The 15,078-nt window shown below is 47.2% G+C and overlaps 1 protein-coding gene across 1 annotated transcript; it reads left to right on the top strand.

Moving 5' to 3' along the window:
- The first annotated feature begins 269 nt into the window (after positions 1-269).
- On the top strand, positions 270-14,682 carry YIF1A (Yip1 interacting factor homolog A, membrane trafficking protein). Its single transcript, XM_053368592.1, has 8 exons — positions 270-475; positions 2,845-3,065; positions 4,361-4,465; positions 6,554-6,632; positions 8,071-8,128; positions 9,193-9,348; positions 11,294-11,387; positions 13,466-14,682. The coding sequence occupies exons 1-8, from the start codon at positions 445-447 to the stop codon at positions 13,613-13,615; spliced, it is 894 nt and encodes a 297-aa protein (XP_053224567.1). The 5' UTR covers positions 270-444; the 3' UTR covers positions 13,616-14,682.
- The last annotated feature ends 396 nt before the right edge of the window (positions 14,683-15,078 follow it).

The following is a 15,078-nucleotide window of genomic DNA, read 5'->3' as shown; positions in this document are numbered from 1 at the left end:
AAGACCACACTGGCAAAGCCATAAACTCTTCAACTGCCACATACAGTTTGTTAACTGCTAATAATTGTTTCGACAAAAGAGGGGCGGGGTGAACGGAACTTCCTCGCGCGCATGCGTCCTTAAGAGGACTTCTTACCGAATGTACAGCGGGAACTCCGCCCCTTTGGAACAGCTGCGAGGAAGCAAGGAAAAAAGAGAGAGTGAAATGGATACATTTCCCGCCAATCAGCGCTCAGAGCCCTGAGCGCAGCCACCGTAGCAGCCAATGGGAGGCTGAGGATTGCGGCGCTGGAGGCTTTGAGGACGTGGCTTGGACTTGCGTCTCCCTCCCCCTTCCTTTCGATCCGTCTTCAAGTCTCCCTCCCCCTCCCCCCCACTTTGATTTCAAGTTGATCACACTTTCAGAAGCGGGGGCTACCGTTTTGCAAACTATCGCGGGGAGCCATGGCTTATCCCCCTGGCTATGGGGGCCCAGGTAAGACCTTGAGGGGGACTCGGAGGGGGGAAAGGGGTAACAGGCCCCGGACGTGGCTTCAATGTTGGGGTGCCGATTTCCTCCCCCGCGCAGTTGTATCCAGACAGTATGGAAGAGGGGGGTGGCGCTTGCCTCGGGATGGGGGCCTTAGCACCAAAAGACCTTTCTCTCTCCCCGCCCCCGATAATCCTGTTGCTTCCTAAGGGGAGCAAAGTGGAAGGGGCCTTAAGTCGGCCGCAGAGCAACGTGCTTTTTTGGCCCTTGGACCGGGTTCAGTTCCATAGAGACTTATAATTATAGCGTCCTCTTTGCTACGTGCTCTGCCCTCGTGGATAAAAGAGAGAGAAGAAAGAGAGACTTAGCCTCTTTCACAAATCCTTAGTAAAAAAAATAAACAAATGTTGGTGCTTTCGTTTTCTTTCTGGTGTGTTTTAAAAATTATTATTACTAGTCCTGGGTTGTATCCCAACTCAGTTCCACTTGGGATTTAACTGCTGAAATTAATGGACCTAAGTTAGTCATGCTTTTTAATTTAAGTGGGTCTATTCCAAACTAGCACTGGATACAGTTTGTTGTTATTGCTGTGTGACGTGTTGTAAAAGTTGTGGGTGGGTGAGTGTTTTCCTTTTTTTGTTTTTAATTGATTTTCATTATACTGTACAATGGTACCATGGGTTACATACACTTCAGGTTACAGACTCAGCTAACCCAGAAATAGTGCTTCAGGTTAAGAACTTTGCTTCAGGATGAGATCAGAAATCTTGTGGCGGCAGCGGGAGGCCCCATTAGCTAAAGTGGTGCTTCAGGTTAAGAACAGTTTCTAGTTTGTTTATTCCCGATAATGAACCCCTGGGATTCCCAGTTAAAAGGGGGAAGGCTAGGGGGAACCACTGCCAGGTGGATAATAACACTGGGTTAGCTGGAGTGGCGTCTTGTCTCGCAAAAAGGAGGGTTCGCTGGTCTCTTGAGAGGTTTGTAGCAGTGGGCTTTAAGGGGTAGTAGGCCATAGTTTAGTAAAAATGATGAGGATTCCTGTGAAGCTTCTCAATGAGAATTTGGGAGCCTGTGTGGCTGTCCAGCTGCTGCTGAACTACAACTCCCATCATCCCTTGCCATTAGTCATGTTAGCTGGGGTTGATGGGAGTTGAAGTCTAACTACAACTGTGCGGCTCTTTCGGAGTAAAGCATTGTAAGCTTTACTCTCTCCTCCCCCCACCCCCGGTCTCATATTGTAGAGTTGGAAGGGACCTCAAGGGTCATCTAGTCCACCCCCCCCCACAATGCAGGAATCTTTTGACCAATGTGGAGCTCGAACCCACAACCCTGCGATTAACAGTCTCATGCTCTACCGACCGAGCTATCCCTGTCTCCTCTGCCTTAGGCAAAACTCATTTGCCAAGTCGCCTTTCTCTCAAGATTTCTACCCTTCAGAGGCACAAATGCTCAGTCTTCCGTCTCTCACCTCCCACTTAGTTCTCTGCAGGCGGAGGCTTGGAAGACTCTGTCATGCTTAGCAAGAAACCACGTTGCTCCTTTCCTTCCCTACTCTCCACCTTTGGGCTCAGAAGCAGCGTTTCCTCCTGCTGGAGGCCTTTGCAGGAGCATAAACATTCTCTCTGGGCTTGCCTCTCTTGGCGACTGTTTTGTCGTGGCCCCAAAACTCTCTCGTTGGGCAGGGGCCAGGTAGCTTGGTCTCGTATCTAATCGGCAGCCACCTTATTACAGGGGGATAGTAGTTTCCTTCCTGAAGGCGCTTAGTCCTCTTGAGATTCTTATCTACCATTGTGAAACAGAGCTGAGTGTCCCGTAAGGAAATAAACCACATATTGGCCTTTATAATAATTGTGCTCAGATAAGATCCTTGCGTGAGGGACACGGGTGGCGCTGTGGTCTAAACCACAGAGCCTTGGGCTTGCCGATCAGAAGGTCAGCGGTTCGGATCCCCGCGACGGGGTGAGCTCCCGTTGTTCGCTCCCAGCTCCTGCCCACTTAGCAGTTCAAAAGCACGTCAAAACGCAAGTAGATAAATAGGTACCACTCAGGTGGGAAGGTAAACAGCGTTTCCGTGCGCTGCTCTGGTTCGCCAGAAGCGGCTTAGTCATGCTGGCCACATGACCCGGAAGCTGTCTGCGGACAAATGCCGGCTCCCTCGGCCTGTAGAGCGAGATGAGCGCCGCAACCCCAGAGTCGTCCGCGACTGGACGTAAGGGTCAGAGGTACCTTTACCTAAGATCCTTGGGACGTTATGTAACCCATGGTAGGTGTTTGCTCTTCCAAGCTCTTGTAAGGGTGTATCTGACCATCTGATATGCCTTCTTTTCTTTAAAAAAAAATCTCTCTCCTCCCTACTAAAACCCCATCTCTTGTAGGTTCTAAACACAGGACGAGGATCCCTCCCGTGCCGCAGAACGCAGATGCCCCCCAGCTCTTTGATGACACCAGTGCAGCCTATGGCCCCCAGCAGCCGGGTTACCCGGCCCCAGGCATCGACATGGGTTTCAACCAGATCTTTGCCGACCCCGTGGCCAATGTAGCGATGGCCTACGGCACCACCATCGCATCTCAGGGCAAGGACATCGTGCACAAGGAGGTAGGAAGAGGCATTCATCCAATGGACTAGGCTTGCCTCGGTGCTGTACATCCAAAACGCTGTTACGCCTCTTCCTAAACAGTTGTGGCTTCCCCCAAAGGACCCTGGGGACTGTAGTTTAAGTGTGCTGTGAGTTGGTAGCTCCCAGTGTGGTTTAGCAAGCAGTCTCTGTTCCCAGGGAAATCTGGGAATTGCAGCTCTGGGAGGAGGCTAGGGGTCTCCGAACGATGTCAAACTACAGTTCCCAGGTCAACTGGGGAAGCCTGTATAAAGTGGTATGGTGCTGCTTTTAATGTATGGTGCATGTGGGGCCTAAAGTCATTGTATCATAAGCTTCCATGGCTGCATATTTCCTTCCGTACCCCCAAAGATTCCTGGGAACTGTAGTTCACCCCTTGCAGACCTACAATTCCAAGCACCATTAGCAAATAATGGTGGAAGGGGGAAGCCATGACTGGATAAAGTACTTTAAATGTGTAATGCAGGTGGGGCTGAGCTTAGGGTTGGTTCATCCTCCCCTTCTGGGTTTTGTGTGCTTCCTGTGCTCTTAACTAGCTACAGGTTTTGCCCCACTTCATGCTTTTGGGACCCCCTCTCTAATATAAAACACTCTCTCTTTTTTTTGCCAGCATGCTACAAAACTGGTGGAGGGGAGGGATAGGGGAAGAGATATCATTATACAGTGGTACCTTGGATTACATACACTTCAGGTTACAGACTCCACTAACCCAGAAATAGAACCTCAGGTTAAGAACTTTGCTTCAGGATGAGAACAGAAATCACGCGGCGGCAGCAGGAGGCCCCATTAGCTAAAGTGGTACCTCAGGTTAAGAACAGTTTCAGGTTAAGAGCGGACCTCCGGAACGAATTAAGTACCACTGTACTTGTCCACACAAAGTCTGCACCTATAATCAATGTGTTCATAAGTTGTGATTGTTGTCGTAATCTTCCGTCCATTGACTGAAAGGGGCCATAGATTTATATTCCCAGTGCATCAATATCAGTCTTTTGGGTGTAGTAAGGGCACAGTAAATCCATTTATCCTGTCCAGTTGTCAGATTCCTTATGGAATTGTAGAATTGTAGAGAAGGAAGGGACCACAAGGGTCATCTAGTCCAACCCTCTGTAATGCAGGAATGTTTGGTCCAATGTGGGGTCGAACTCACGACCCTGAGGTTAAGAATCTCACACTCTTATCGGCTGAGCTATCTCCCAGGTATAGTAGGTGTGTAATTCAGAAGAATACTTTCCTCTGAGCTGGATAATTTTTCATTCTTGAATTTTGCTTCCATCAGATCCATCGGTTTATGTCCATGAACAAGCTGAAATACTTCTTTGCAGTGGACACCACTTACGTGATGAAGAAGCTCGCCCTGTTGGTGTTTCCTTATGTACACCAGGTACAGATAGGGAGGTGGCGCTTTGCCCGCTGTTTCGGTTTGGGGGTCTTGTTTTATTTATTTACAGCTTCTACATCACGCCCTTCAGCTGGAAAAGGCTGTTCATAGTGGCGTACAGTTCTGAGATGGTCCCTCCCTGCCCTCAGGCTAAGCATCTTAAAAAGATGTGTCACGTGAGGAAAAAGGATGGAGGAGGGAGGAGGAAAATAGCAAGCTCAAGCACAGGTTTCCAAAGTTACAGTTCTTAGTGTTAAAGTCTGTGTCAGTGGCGGTTCTGGCACTCTTGCCCTTGTTAAAGAGCAGTGTCGCTCCCATGGATGAGATCCTGGAGCAGAGCAGGTGACAGACATCTAGTTCAGGAGGACAGGACAGTTTCTGCCACATAGTTCTTTCCTTGGCAGCAGTTAGGATATTCACAGGAAGGGACTTAATGGGTAGAAGATTATAGCAACTTAGAGACTACACTGCTGGATTTCATTCTCTGCTTTCTCTGGGTGGGGGAAAGAATCTGGGTGTGTTCAAAAAAGAGAAGACATGTACTCACAGTATTTCCAGGCATGTACAGAGTGCCTTTCCCATGCCATTGGCCTGGGCTTCAGCAAGGGTGGTGGTTGGGGATAATAATAATAATAATAATAATAATAATAATAATAATAATAATATTATTATCCATACTTTGCCCATCTGACTGGGTTGCCCCAGCCACTCTAGGTGGCTTCCAACAGATTAAAAACACAGCAAAACATCAAACATTAAAAACTTCCCTAAACAGGGCTGCCTTCAGATGTCTTCAGAAATTCAGATAGTTGTTTATCTGCTTGACATCTGATGGGAGGGCGTTCCACAGGGCAGGCGCCACTACCGAGAAGGCCCTCTGCCTGGTTCCCCGTAGCCTCACTTCTCACAACGAGGGAATCTCCAGGTATACAGAGCCGAGGTGAAGTTTTACAAAATTATGCATGGTACAGAAGAGTATAGAGGAGTTTTTTCTCCCTTTCTCATAACTGGAAATGGAGGCCATCCACTGAAGCAAAGGGGGGGGGTAGATTCAGGACAGATGAAAGGGAGGGCTTCTTCACACGGCATATGTAGTTAACTATAAGGCAGGTTCCTATGTTTCAAGTTATGTCAGCCATTTATTTTGGAACCATGAGGACTGGCATCTTAGAAGGCAGCTTCTTATGCTCCTACATTTTGTTTGAAATGGACAGCTTGGTTGCAGGATACCTTAAGGATTACTTGAGAGGCCTTGTATCCCAGCTCAATCACTGAGATAATGTGGAGGAGAGTGGCTTGCTATTCCCCCGTGTTACAGAGGCCCTGCCTGGCTTCAATTCAAAGTTGGGCATTTAGTTGTTGAATACACTTCAGTCAGAGATGCGGCAGGCACCCTCGCTGTTGACTTTCATGAGTCTCTTGAAGACTTTTTAATGCTATCAGGCCTGGGCAGATGTTTCAAGTTTAATTTGCCCGTCACCTCAATGCTTATGTGTATTTTTTTAAACAAAATTTGTGGTGCTTTATGTTTTAACAGGGATGCGGGTGGCGCTGTGGGTTAAACCACAGAAGCTAGGACTTGCTGATCAGAAGGTCGGCAGTTCGAATCCCCGCGACGGGGTGAGCTGCCGTTGCTCAGTCCCTGCTCCTGCCAACCTAGCAGTTCAAAAGCACGTCAAAGTGCAAGTAGATAAATAGGTACCACTCCGGCAGGAAGGTAAACGGTGTTTCCGTGTGCTGCTCTGGTTCGCCAGAAGCGGCTTAGTCATGCTGGCCACATGACCCGGAAGCTGTATGTCGGCTCCCTCGGCCAATAAAGCGAGATGAGCGCCACAATCCCAGAGTCAGCCACTACTGGGCCTAATGGTCAGGGGTCCCTTTACCTTTACCTATGTTTTAACAGTGAACGTTGCTCAAATATTCTACGATACAGCTGTACAGAAAAATAAAAATAAAATATCCAAGCTTTGCCCACCTCAGCTTCAGTGCTGTTTGAGAACAAACGTGAACCCCCCCTTTAAAAAAAAAAGTATTTTGAAAGGGGTCTTGGGCAGCCTGCCCTCACCTGCGCCTGTTTTCTTTCCTCTGCAGAACTGGGAAGTCCGCTACCACAGAGATGTCCCCCTCACGCCTCGGCAGGACGTCAACGCTCCAGACCTCTACATTCCTAGTGAGTGGAGGCCCTCTCTTGAACATACGAGGGTTTCTTTACTTATTCCTTATTTTACCATTAGTAGCAACCCAAAAGTACGGTAGTACAGTGTTTCATCGTTCCATATTCAAAGCAAACAAGCAATCAGTAACAATAGAAATGGTGGCACACCAGTATAAATCAGGCCATCCTTATTTCCCGAGCTGGCGTGGAGGGTGAATGTTTAGTACGAAGCACAGGAAATAAAATCTCACCCGATGACAAGAAAGCATTCTGGATCCTCCGCCAGCTTTCTGTACCCCCAGAAACACAGTTTATTTTTTCTGCAGTAGCCAAGGTCCACAAGTTGTTGTTTTTTTACCACAAATGCATATTTTTTTTCAAGGTTTTCCATTACTGGGCTGCTGAAATCCTAGCTAACGTCCATGCCAAAATTTATTTAGAGTGGCAAAGTTTTATGTTGCCTGTCCACATACCTCAGGTTACAGACGCTTCAGGTTACAGACTCTGCTAACCCAGAAATAGTACCTTGGGTTAAGAACTTTGCTTCAGGATGAGAACAGAAATCGCGCGGCGGCAGCGGGAGGCCCCATTAGCTAAAGTGGTACCTCAGGTTAAGAACAGTTTCAGGTTAAGAACGGACCTCCGGAACGAATTAAGTTCTTAACCTGAGGTACCACTGTATTGATAGTTTTTGGGAAAACTGAACAGGTGATTCATAGCAGTGTTTCTTGATGTTCACCTCCGCCCTGGCCTAATACACAGGGTTTGTTAGTTTTAAAAAGCACTTTCTAAAGCAGAGGTGTGGGTGGTTTTCAGACTGAGGGCCACATTTCTGTGTGCGCAGCCTCCTGGGGGCTGCATTCAATTTGTGGGCAGGGCCAGAGGACTAAGTGTATTAGGGTGCTTTAGGAGACATCGCTATTTCTCTCACGGAGCTACAACTCCCAAAGTAGCTTAACAATGAATCCCTTTTCACAGGGAGCCCTGGATATTGCAGCTCTGTGAGGGGAATTGGGGGCGATGTCTTCTAAGAACTCGCAGTACCCTTTACAAACTAGGTTTTCCAGGATTTGCTGGGGGACTCCATCACTGTTTAAAGTGCTGTGGTCTTGCTTTAAACGTGCAGCGCAGATGGGATCCAGTTTCCAAAGCAACAGTGTTAAAGAATTGTTTTGAATTTTTAGTGTATCTCCTAGAGCAGGGATGAGGAGCCTGTTTCTCTGCGGGTGTCATTGGACTCCAGCCCCCATCATCCCAAACCTTTCGTCACCTGGGCTGATGAGAATTACAGGCTCCCCGTTCTTGTTTTCGAGTTAAGCTAGACAGGATAGCTAATTATAGTAGAAGCTAACTCTCTACCCTTTCCATCCCTGCCACCCTGGGAAACTGCAGTTTGTTCCATCAAAGTGGCTAGTTCTCATGAGTGTGATTCTTATTCTTCCCCTCTCTCTAGGTATGGCTTTCATTACCTATATCTTACTTGCTGGGATGGCACTTGGTTTACAGAAAAGGTAAGCGACGAGGTTTCCTCCCCCCCAAAAAAACTCTTAATTCCCACATCTGGAGTCACAGATTCCTTATTCCTGCTTCATTTCATAAATTGCCCTCTGCAGTAATGGTGCTAAATAATCATAGAGTTGGGAGGGGCTAGATGGCCCTTCCAACTCTATGATTACAAGTAGGCAGAGATGCTCTTGTAAAACTCGACTTCCTTCCTCCTCTTTCTGTGGTTCCTTACTTTTATTTTTATCATATCCTGCATATTACAAATTAACTTATTCTTTTCTTCATCTACTTTAATTATATACTCTTATGAAACTGCATGTTATTGCAATAATCCTGCCAATCTTCATCTGTTTACAATTTGTTTTTTTAAATATTCAATAAACAATTTCCATGCTTTTATAAAAAGTTTGTTATCTTGATTTCTTATTTTTCTGCATAGTCCGTAAGTTTTTGTATCCATTCTTCTTTCGTTGGGGCTTCTTTCCATTTTGGGGCAAATAACGTTCTTGCTGCTGAATAAATTTCTATGCTGTTTAGGTAGTTCCGCCCCTCCCTATAATTCCCAGAAGAAAAGCTATGTTTTTTGTGGGGGTTTTTTTTTACATATGTTATTTTAAACATCTTTTTCAGTTCATTATATATCATTTCCCAGTAAGCTTTAACCTTGCCGCAAGACCACCACATATGATAAAAAGTACCTTCTTTCTCTTTGCATTTCCAACACTTATTCGATTTTAATTTATACATTTTTGCCAGTTTACTCGGTGTTAGATACCATCGATATAATATTTCCATATATTTTTCTCTTCAGCCGTAGCATGCTGTGAATTTTATATCCGAATTCCACAATCGTTCCCACACTTCCATATCTATATTATAACCAATATCTATTGCCCAATGTATCATTGAGGATTTTACTTGCTCGTCCTTTGTCTGACAATCCAATAATATCTTAGACATTTTAGACAGCACATTAACATTGCATTCCAACAGCCAGACTCTTCTTACATATTTATGTTCGTTCCTGACATTCATTCCGTTCTGCTCTTTCTGCCTTGTTCCTTCCTAGGTTTTCACCGGAGGTCCTGGGCATGTGTGCCAGCACGGCGTTCGTGTGGGTCGTGATTGAGGTTCTCGCCCTGTTGCTGGGCCTGTACCTTGTGACGGTTCAGAGCGACCTGGGCACCTTTGACCTGCTTGCTTACTGCGGCTACAAATACGTTGGGTAAGTGCGCCTCTACCTTCTGCCTTGTGGCCGGTACAATGTCGGCCTAGCGCACTGGGAAGGAACCATAATTCCTCTGAATATTGGATGGACTCCAGCTCCTATCAGTCCAAGCCAGCAAGGCCAGTGGTCAGGAATGACGGCGGCTGGGGTCCAGTAACATCAGGAGGGCCACATCTCTGGCCTAGCAGTCCTTGGGTCCATAGGAGGCTGTGTTTATGTGAGATCAGACTTCTTGTCATGTGTTCATCCAACTTGGCTCTTCCACTTGGGGTCTTGAGTGGTGTTTAAACTGACTCTTGTATTTTCTTTGTTGCGGCTTTAATGTGGCTCAGGACCACAATACCTCAAGGATTGCCTCTCCTCACACGAACTGAATCAGACCCTGCCATCTGAGGCTCTTCTCTGTGTTCCCCTCTCTGGGCTGTCCAGAGGGTGGCAACATGGGGACAGGCCTTTTCAGTGGTGGCTCCCTGCTTGTGGAATGCTCTCCCCAGCGAGGCTCACCTGGCACCCTCTTTATCTAGTTATAGGCACCAGGCAATAACGTATTTAGTGTGACCTTTTGGCCCTTAATTAGAGTACCTGTGGCCTCTTTCAGTGGGGCTGTATCTGTAAGACCTGTCTTTTGTGTGTGTAGTTGTGTTTTTGGTTTGTGTTTAGAAGTGTTGTGTTTGCTGCAATTGTTTATAGTGTTTACCTTGTGTTTGTAAGTTGCTTTGGGTCACTTTTGTGAGGAATATACAGAGTAGTATTATTATTATTATCCACCCCCTTTTTGCAATGACTTCGCCACACACCTCCACGCAGTGTTGTGGTGGCATCTCAGTGAGGTGCAGCCCTCTGAATGTTCTTGGACTCCAGCTCCCATCAGCCTTAGCCAGCAGGGATCAGGGATGATGGGAATTGTAGTCCAGCAACACCTGGAGCACCATCCACATTCCCCATCCATTCTAGGTCCTGCCACTCTCCAAAAATTCTCTATAATGTGCCTCTGGGCATTTGCCAAATGCAGCCACCACCTAATGTCCCATCCATGTTCAGATGGGAAGCAAAGACTTCTGACTCAGAAGGTGAACGTACAGGCAGCCTTTTAAAAACACACGTGCACAGACATATTTATTTGGTTAAATTTGAAATTGTGATATACATTTAAATTTTATAACTGAAAAGATTGTTCTGGGGAAGTTTCCCAACACAGTAAGTTAGCAAATATGTGATTGATATCTGCAGTATCTATCCAGAGGGTCTGTACAATTATGCTAGAGTTGCCACATTTCAAAAAGTGAAAATTAGGACACAAGTTGTTGAGCTCAAAAAAAACAAACCCAACCCTGAAGTTTTTGAGCTGTTTTTAAGGAAAGTCGCCAAAATCTAGACTTCAGACATGGGTTTCCATACATGGGTTTTCCTGGACATTTAAGTGAATTCTGCCTGGACACTGTTTCTGACTGCTGACTTTTGGCAGCCCTAAATTATGCATACACATAAATGTCACATATAAGGAAACAGTTCTGCAGTTACCTTGTTTAAAAACTACCGCCATCTGCTTTTACTAATAAACAGAATTTTTGCCTCCCATAATGCTTCCAGTATTACTCCCCCAAAATTTTAAGTTGAACTTGTATGATTCCAGCGCCGAATATATTTATGCCAACAATTTTAAGAATCTCCTGCCCTCACGATTACATCATTTCCCCAAAGTTTCTTTTTAATATGCTCTGCGTAGGCACCTTTGTGTCCCGGCACCTCGTAAGCTTTTAAAAATTTCTATAAAGCTTTCAGTGCTGAGAACCGACATGCGTCTCGCCTGACTAAAAGGGGGTGATTGGCAGAGATCTTAACAACAGCTGTGAATCTCAGAATGCTGGATCTGGATGACAGCCTTGACAGGAGGGGATTTAACAGCCATGATCACACTTGCCATTTCCTCCTCCTCCTCCAGGATGATCCTAGCTGTGGTGGGCGGCCTCGCGTTTGGCAGCAATGGCTATTATATCGCCTTGGCTTGGGCTTCCTGTGCTCTTATGTATTTCATGGTGAGTACTGGGATCTGGGCCCTGGCACTCCCAGGGTGCCATGGGGCAGGAAGTCTCGTCAGCAGGCCTTTCCCGGGGACGTACAGAGTTCCTGGTAGATCAGACCAAAGGGAATGAGGAGCCTGCGAGCTTCTGCATGCTGCTAGACGATAACGACAACAACACTCACATTTAAAACATTTATGGCACCACTTAATAATAATAATTTATTATTTGTACCCCGCCCATCTGGCTGGGTTTCCCCAGCCACTCTGGGCGGCTTCCAACAAAGATTAAAAATACATTAGAATGTCACACAATAAAAACTTCCCTGAACAGGGCTGCCTTCAGATGTCTTCTAAATGTTAGGTAGTTGTTTATTTCTTTGACATCTGGTGGGAGGGCATTCCACAGGGTGGGCGCCACTACCGAGAAGGCCCTCTGGCTGGTTCCCTGTAACTTGGCTTCTCGCAATGAGGGAACCACCAGAAGGCCCTCGGCGCTGGACCTCAGTGTCCGGGCAGAACGATCGAGGCCATTTAGGGCTTTAAAGGTCAACACGAACACTTTGAATTGTGCTCGGAAATGTACTGGGAGCCAGTGTAGGTCTTTCAAGACCGGTGTTATATGGTCTCGGCGGCTGCTTCCAGTCACCAGTCTAGCTGCCGCATTCTGGATTAGTTGTAGTTTCTGGGTCACCTTCAAAGGTAGCCCCACGTAGAGTGCATTGCAGTAGTCCAAGCGGGCGATAACTTTAAACCGTCATGGCTTCCCGCAAAGCATTCTGGGAGCCAGGGCTGTCTTAAGCATATGTGGCGCCAGGGTGCAAAGATCCACCTCGCCCCCCCCCCACCCGGTTGCCCAGTCCCAGGCGCGCAGGAGGGCAGAACTGGCTGGCCGGCCGCCTCAGTGTCTCGCTGGCTTGGTCACTCCCGAACTCGAGGCACAGAGCTGCCTGCATGAGAAGAGCCTGCCGCGGTGCTCCGACTGACGGGTGGGCTCTTCCCCGGACTCAACTCTCAGGCCCTGGACTCTCGGCCTGGTGCCCCTGAGAGCCCAGCGCCCGGGTGCTCTGCACCCCTAGCGCCTATGGGTAAGGCGGCCCTGCTGGGAGCTGCAGTTTGTGTAAGGGAGCAGAGAGTTATCAGGCGGCACTCCCACCGAGTTAACAGTTATCACACAGAGTGGTTATACAATCTGTCCCTGGGAACTCTGGGAATTGCAGCTCTGAATGGAAAAGGGGTCTCTCTGCAGAATTAGATAAGATGACAGGAAGGATTTGAAACCTGCGGGACCAGAGATTCTCAGAGGACTGGAATAAATATGTGAACTATTTGAAAAGCAATTGTAATCAACAGATTATGCTAGTAGGAATACCAGAAGTTTTGTACGGAGGAATATATGGAATATTGCAAGGAAGATTATGAAGAGAGTTATTAGTTAAGAAAATTAAAAGTAATAGTGAAATTAAGAAATGTAAATTAAGTGGAAAAGATTGGAAAATTTTCAGACGTGATTGACGGAAGTCAAAAAATTGTATAAGATATGAAATTGTGTTAAATGATTGCTGACAATATGTTTTCATATATATGTATATATATATAGGAAACGGGGGTCTCATAACACCCCTCAGCACCTTTAGCAAACTGTACTTTCCAAGGTTCTCTGGGGGAAGCCCTGAGGGTTTAAAGTGGTATAACAGTGCTTTAAATGTGGCTGTGGCCTACAACTCCCACCATCCCTATTTGCCATGCTGCCTCAGGGCTGATGGGAGTTGAGGAGTCCAGCAACATCACTCAGCAGGTTAAAGCGTGGTGCTGACAACCCCAAGGTTGCAGGTTCGATCCCCGTTAAGGGACAACTGCTTATTCTTGCAGGTCAAGGGGACTGGTACTAGATGAGCCCCAGCGTCCCCTTCCAACTCGATATTATTCTGTGAGATAGCAGGGCCACAAGTTTCTAGCTGCATGAACACCTAGGGAGGCTGCAGGTCGCCCACCCTTGCTTTTACAATAAAGGAGTGAATTGTGGGGTGGGGTGAGAGGCGAGTCTTCTTCCTTAACCTCTGATGTGTGGCATATTTCCTCTCTCTCAACCAGGTACGCTCCTTGCGGATGAAGATCCTTCCTTCGATGGTGCAGGAAGGGATGAGCCGGCCTAGCGGGAGGGCGCAGATGTACGTCACCCTAGCAGCCGCCGCCTTCCAGCCTCTGATCCTCTATTGGCTGACTGCACAGCTGGTTCATTAGGCGACGTGGAGGAGATGACCCGTCCGTGGCGGCCCCAACGTTTGCCTGGCGGGGGGGCTGGCTTTGCAAGGACCCCTCTCTCTTCCTGCCCTCTTATTTCTCCCACCCACCCACCCCAAATTCCCTGAAGTACACACTCCACTTCTTCCTGGCCGTCCAAATCCTGGGCCTCGCCAAGGAGGACGGGGACTCGACTGACGCAAAGAATGATGCCGAATAAGGGAGGTGCCACGTCTTCTCGAGGGGCTCCCTGCCCCCCACAAAATCATGAGAGCGGAGGGGAAGTGAGGACTGCCAAAACTATCCAGGCTTGACACTGCCTGCCCGTCCACCCCCACTCGGCTTGACTCCCAAATCTGTGGCTTGTTCTATTTCCACTGGTCGTTGCAAACGTCTCCTTGCTTGGGGTGTTCATGGGGGCAGACTCAGATAGGGTGGGGCAGGGTTGTTCCAGACACTTCCCCCCACCCCCTTCGTGCTCCTGGGAGCACTTTTGCTATGCAAAGAATTTTTAAGAACATGACTTCTGGTGTATTATTATTATTGCCTTCTGGAGCAAAGCACCCTTTCCCCCTCTTCTGAAAATCAGCTGGTTTACTTTAAATGACTTCTCCTGCTTGCCCCCCACCTGGTGGTCTTTTGACCACCAGCTGAGTATTGACAGTGCACCCCCCAAACCCCCCCCCCACCCTCTGCTATTGTGTTGTCAGAGAGCAGAGGCCCTCACCTCTCAAGGACTGTGTACTACTGGTCATAACACTTCAGATGCTGTATTGTTGAGGTACTTTCAAACTATTCCCCATTTGTTTTCTTATATATATATATATATATATATAATTAATTAACCTTTGCTGGGGTTTTTTAAAAATGTCTTTACTGCCACAGATACAAGCCAGCAAAGAGGTGGGTTTGGGGAGACAGGGGGGAAATCTTAACGAAATCTGCAAAGCCGCTAAGTTGTGTCTTGTAGCCAACTTTCAGAGGAAAGACTTCGCATTTCAACTTTCCCCCCATCTGTTTATGGGAGAGTTCGTTCTTGGAAGCGACGATAAAAATGTGCTTGACAACTTGTGCGTGTGTTCACATTTCATCCGGCTGGGGGGTGGCTGCCAACTTTCTCCCTCCCCGAGCAAAGCGCCTGTGCTTCTTTATTTTAAGAATGGGGTGTGACTAAATGAGCTTTGCTTGATCTAGTACTGCTGCGAAAAGCAACCCCTCATGGTTTTCTCTTTGGGCACATTCATACCATAAAGGGGCATGATAACACTTTAAACTGTCATGGCATCCCCCAGAGAATTCTGGGAACTCTCATTTGTTAAGGGTGCTGTGAGGAGACTCCCCTTTTTGCTTCACAGAGCTACAATTTCCAGAGTCCCCTGGGAGGAGGGATATATTGTGTAGCCATTCTAGGAACTGTAGCCATGTGAGGAATAGGGGAGTGTTAATAATAATAATAATAATAA

The sequence above is a fragment of the Podarcis raffonei genome, chromosome 16, assembly GCF_027172205.1.
Source record: "Podarcis raffonei isolate rPodRaf1 chromosome 16, rPodRaf1.pri, whole genome shotgun sequence".
In the NCBI taxonomy this organism is placed as follows: Eukaryota; Metazoa; Chordata; class Lepidosauria; order Squamata; family Lacertidae; genus Podarcis; species Podarcis raffonei.
This window is presented reverse-complemented; position numbering and strand designations above follow the sequence as displayed.

Excerpts from the sequence above, each read along its gene's own strand:
- YIF1A (XM_053368592.1), top strand. The coding sequence starts at position 445 with ATGGCTTATCCCCCTGGCTATGGGGGCCCAG. Across the intron at positions 6,633-8,070 it reads TCCAGACCTCTACATTCCTA|GTATGGCTTTCATTACCTAT; the intron begins GTGAGTGGAGGC and ends CCCTCTCTCTAG. Across the intron at positions 8,129-9,192 it reads GCACTTGGTTTACAGAAAAG|GTTTTCACCGGAGGTCCTGG; the intron begins GTAAGCGACGAG and ends GTTCCTTCCTAG.